Raw genomic sequence first — 5,165 nt, 5'->3', positions numbered from 1 at the left:
TGAAATAATTTTTGTTTAAAAAATGCATATACATATTCTATAATTTTTTAAACATTTTAACTATATATAACTAAACAGACATATAGAAAAATGCTCTATTAACATTGATTTTCCTGGAGAGTGGAAATAGCACTTTATACATTTCAACACTTTATTTTCAAGGACATGTACTTTTTAAATGGGAATATTTTATTTTTATTTTCATTTTTTGAGACGGAGTTCACTCTTGTTGCCCAGGCTGGAGTGCAATGGCATGATCTCAGCTCACCACAACCTCCGCCTCCCGGGTTCAAGCGCTTCTGCCTCAGCCTCCCGAGTAGCTGGGATTACAGGCATGCACCACCACGCCCGGCTAATTTTGTATTCTTAGTAGAGACGGGGTTTCTGCATGTTGTTCAGGCTGGCCTCCAACTCCTGACCTCAGGTGATCCACCCGCCTCAGCCTCCCAAAGTGCTGGGATTACAGACTTGAGCCACCACGCCCAGCCGGAAACATTGTAAACATACGAAAGTGCAATAGGAGATTAGAAGTCATGTTGATTCTGCGTGGCTTGATTATGGATGATTATCTTCCTCTCATCGCGGATCCTCATTTTTTCGGTTTTCTGTGATGCGCTTGTCCCCATATGGGGCTCTGGCGTCTTTCTGGATCTGGAGGTCCCCAGCGCCCTCTGCCGAGGCATCTCTTGGTCCGGCGGTCCTCAGGCTGGAGGGTGGAGCGGAGGAGGCCTGGTCGACGTGGATGGACTCGGTGGGCTGGCGCGGGGCCCGTTGGGCATCTTTTAAAGTTTCACTGGGAGCCGGGTGGCCGGGATGGAGACGGCTAAGCCGTGAGAAGTTTACCTTCTACCACAGCGTCCACAGTACCCGGCTCGGCCTCAGGCCTCGGGTCCCGACGTCCTCCCCAGAGCACAAACCTACTACAGGTTAGGCCGGAGGCCGCCACAGCCCAGGGTTTCTGCCACCTGGCCCGCCCCCTCCGAGGCGCTGGGGAGCGATTCCCAAGGGGCCTGCGGGAGCGTCGCGTCACGGGAGCGCCGCGTCATGTGAGGCTGCCATCCAATCGCGGCGCGCGCTCGGCCCTGCGGGCGGTGGGCGCCAGGCACAGTGGCAGCAGGCAACATGGCCGAGAGGCCGCGGCCTTCGGGCGGCGCCGTGTCCGCGACCGCCTACCCTGACACCCCCGCGGAATTCCCTCCGCACCTCCAGGCGGGTGCCATGCGGCGCCGCTTTTGGGGCGTATTCAACTGCCTGTGCGCCGGCGCGTTCGGGGCCCTGGCCGCCGCCTCCGCCAAACTGGCCTTCGGCAGCGAGGTCGAGCCCGGGGCGCTGCTGCTGTTGCTGCTGCGGGCGGGCGGGCGGGGCGGCGCTGGGCGGAGGAGGGGCGCTGCGGGGCCCGCGGGGCTCCCGGGGTGGGGCAGGGGTGGGCGCAGGGCGCCGCCGCACCCTCGCCGGTCTGTCCGGCCGGGGCCTCGGGCCGCGCGCGGCGCTGCAGTCAGCTGGGGTGGGAGAGTGTTTCGCCTCTAATCACGCCAAACCCTCGTCCAGTGTAGGCGGTAAGAGACGTCGGGGACTGAGGCCTCCTCCCTTACTAGGGACCTAAAACCTTTTCTCCGATTGGGCTAGTTCGCTCTCGGGGAAGAACTACACCTCCTACATCCACCCTCTACCTCTCATTTTAAGTCCCTTGTGCCTGAGCATTTCTCTCCACGTGACTCTTAAGGTGAGAAGCCTGTTGCCCATCCCTTTACTCCGTAATTAACGGGTGTTGTGACCAGATGACCAGTCTGCCCCACTACCAGGAAAATTGGGAGTTTGGGATACTGTAGGCATAAGGGGATACTGACAGAGACGTTCTGGATGTTTTCCTGCCGCTGAGAACTCCTAAACTTGCCTCCTGGCGTCTGTTAAGGTGTATCTCTGCCTCTCCTGTCCCATGTCGTAGACCAGCCTCTGCTTGCTAGAGGGGTTTCATTGCATCTGCAGCCCAGGGTTAGCCTCTGACCTGGACAGTGGTCACTGATTATTTAGGGTTAAGCCTATTTAGGGCTAATCCAGTAGAAGCTGCCATGCTTGAGAAGTTAGTATCCCATTGGGTGTAGTTCATGGGGTAAGTGGTCGACAGTAAAATAAATAACTTTGTATGGGCCGTGAAGTTTGTTGTCAGGAACCAGACCTTCATAACTCTTTATGTAAGCAGGTTGCCACTGGCCTATATGCTGCTTTGTGTAAGACAAGGTTGTCCAACTCGCGGCCCAACACAAATTTGTAAACGTAAAACATGAATTTTTTTGCGATTTTTTTATTTTTTTTTAGCTCATCATGTATCATTAGTGTTAGTGTTATTATATGTGTGACCCAAGACAATTCTTCCAATGTGGCCCAGGGAAGCCAAAAGATTGAACACCCTGGTGTAAGTTATAAGAAAGCACCTTTTTCTCAAGACACTACGTGTTCAGCTGCTGAGAAACCATTACAAGTAATAAGTATGATATTTAGATTCCGCCCCCTCCCCACCTTGTCTCCAGGCAGGTTTCTAACTCACCACCAAGCAGGGGGGGCTGCATATCCTTTGTGTAGGAGGCTTCTAAAGATCTTCTCTTCTCTTGAGACTTTCTCCTTTAAAAAAAAGAAAGAAAATATCTGCAAGTTCTCCAAGGGATGTCTGGGATCACTAAATAGTCTGAGATGGTGTTTCCCCCAGGCAAGGCTGTGTCCTAGTTAACAGCATGGAGGTACACTGCCTGGTTGTGAAGCCTGGTGGCTCTCACCGCTGTAGCACTTTAGGAAGTTTACTTAATGCCCCTGGCTCTTTATCTGTAAAATGAAGTTAAGGAATAAATGAGAATGCTTAAACACAGCCCAGGACCTAACACAGAGTAAAAGCTCAAGAATGCCTAGAGGGGGTCAGCCTTAGTGGGCTGTAACTTGTATAGGATTTGGGGGTGGGAATACAGAGCAGACACTGCTAATTCATGCTTTCCCTGATCTCAAGAAGTAAGAACTCCACCCCTGACTTAACTCATACTACCTACGGAGTAAGAACTACTTGGTCCTCTGGGACTGATCTTCAAGCACTGGTCATTGTGGGACCAATAAGGGGCTGGTGTTCAGTAGAAAATACTGGCTTTGGATTAGCATTTTGCTTCTTCCCAAGATCATATGGCCAGCAAGGTGGCCAAATGAGTATCTTCTCTGAATTTGCTTTATTGTAAGACGGGTCTGCTGCCCACTGAGGGTTAAGTGAAGCCTTGTGCAGGAAAGCTCTGAGGCCCTCTGAGATGTAGTGGGAGCTCAGTAGGAGCCTGGGTGCCAGCAGCCACAGCCCTGGGTGTGCTCTGAGGGGGTCTGCAGGTTGCTGCCCAGGGTGGACGTGGCTGCAGTGACACTTTCTCCTGCAGGTGAGCATGGGTTTATGCATCTTAGGCATTATTGTGATGGCAAGCACCAATTCTCTGATGTGGACCTTCTTTAGCCGGGGCCTCAGTTTCTCCATGTCTTCAGCCATTGCATCTGTCACAGTGACTTTTTCAAATATTCTCAGCTCGGTGAGTAGCCTGAGGGTGTGGTGCTCTTGTCCTTAATCTGGGTTCTGGGTGAGTTGTCTTTGGGTAACCCCTCCTTTCCCAGACAGGAGAAAGGACAGGAACTGAAGCAGAGGTTGTGCTGTGGCTTGACCCCTGGATGAGTGCTCTATTCATGGAGCAAATGTAATTCTAATCATGGAGAATTCTCAAGTTAGATATGAGTGAAGCCTGACGGTAGAAAGCCTACTTGCTTGCTGTGCCTCCAGGGTGGAGCCCTCATTCTGAAGTCACTTTGCATTCTAGCTGTTTCCTAGGGTTCTGTGCACTCAAGGCTCCACGAGATTTAGAGGGTTGGGATTCCCGGAGACTTTTCTGCCCCGTGTAGTCTGAGGTTGACAAGATGGAGCTGAGCCTAGTCAATCTTGAGTTGAGAAAAACAAATACCAGGTACCAGCTGTGTCTACCTGCTGGCCTCTGCTGGGTCTTTCTAGTGTACTTTGCTGAGGTCCAGTGCAGTGAGGGAGGTAGCCTCTCCACTCGTGCAGGTGAGATTGAATAGAGTGACTTGATGAAGGTGACAGCTAGGTTTCAAGCCCAAGGCTTCTGGCTCCAGACCTTTCCTCTCGGCACCCGTAGAAGGAAGTCAGTCCCAGGAGAGTGAGGTTGTGCCCAGCTGCTGAAGGTGAGTCCCTCACAGCTATCTTTGTCCTGCAGGCCTTCCTGGGCTATGTGCTGTATGGAGAGTGCCAGGAGGTCTTGTGGTGGGGAGGAGTGTTCCTTATTCTCTGCGGACTCACCCTGATCCACAGGAAGCTCCCGCCCACCTGGAAGCCCCTTCCACACAAGCAGCAGTAGCACCACTTGGCTGGACGGACCAGCTGGAAAGATCATGATGGTGGCCCAGCCTTGGGATGTCATGTGGAACTGTGTCCTAAGGCAATCCAGTTGTGCAGCCTTCTCACCATCAGCCAAGGGAAGCAGGCCTCTGATGGAGCAGGCTCTGGCTCCGTAAGGAGAGGTGCAGCCACACAGTGTTCTACCGGAAGTGTTTTGATCATCTGTACAGTGCTTTGGATTCTTGCTCCCAGGCCGACCCCAGTGAGCCTTCGCAGATGCTGGAGATCCTGGGGTTGGTCTGCTTTGTGTATGGTACTTGAAACCACGCTGTAATTATTGTCCTTTTGCCAAACAAAAATCAGTCATTTAACTCTAGAAACAGTGACTGGTGGGGCTTTCTGACAATTCCATGCTGATGTATCAGGCCATCTGTGTCATGCTTATGTATTATGGCAAGAAGAGGAAAACTGGATTAATAAATACTTTTTTTGTAAGTTAAAACTACCAGGTACAGTATCTTAATTCTTTCCTTCCCTTTGGAGTAAGAGGGAGCCAGAGTGAGCTGAAATCCTGATGTGGAGGAGGCAGGAGGGTGAGGCAGGTACAGAAGCCTTGTGGCCTCGGTTGCTCTGACACCTGCTGGAGCTTGATCTTGTGGTTACTTCCTGAGGTCACACAGGCTAAGGCTCTCTGAACTGCACAGGGTCTGTTCATTCTCCTGGTGCTCTCAAGGAGAAAAGTTTGACCTCCCTTTGGAGACTTTGTTTTACTTACTAGGGAAAGAAAGTGGTTCAGAGGTCC

General features: G+C 52.0%; 1 protein-coding gene across 1 annotated transcript; it reads left to right on the top strand.

The window, feature by feature from the left end:
- TMEM42 (transmembrane protein 42) lies at positions 1-4,865 on the top strand. Its single transcript, XM_055280368.2, has 3 exons — positions 1-1,314; positions 3,402-3,548; positions 4,242-4,865. The coding sequence occupies exons 1-3, from the start codon at positions 1,123-1,125 to the stop codon at positions 4,380-4,382; spliced, it is 480 nt and encodes a 159-aa protein (XP_055136343.1). The 5' UTR covers positions 1-1,122; the 3' UTR covers positions 4,383-4,865.
- The last annotated feature ends 300 nt before the right edge of the window (positions 4,866-5,165 follow it).

Source organism: Symphalangus syndactylus, chromosome 1 (assembly GCF_028878055.3).
Source record: "Symphalangus syndactylus isolate Jambi chromosome 1, NHGRI_mSymSyn1-v2.1_pri, whole genome shotgun sequence".
Classification (NCBI taxonomy): Eukaryota; Metazoa; Chordata; class Mammalia; order Primates; family Hylobatidae; genus Symphalangus; species Symphalangus syndactylus.
The sequence above is the reverse complement of the archived record's forward strand: the minus strand, read 5'-3'. Positions and strand labels throughout refer to the sequence as shown.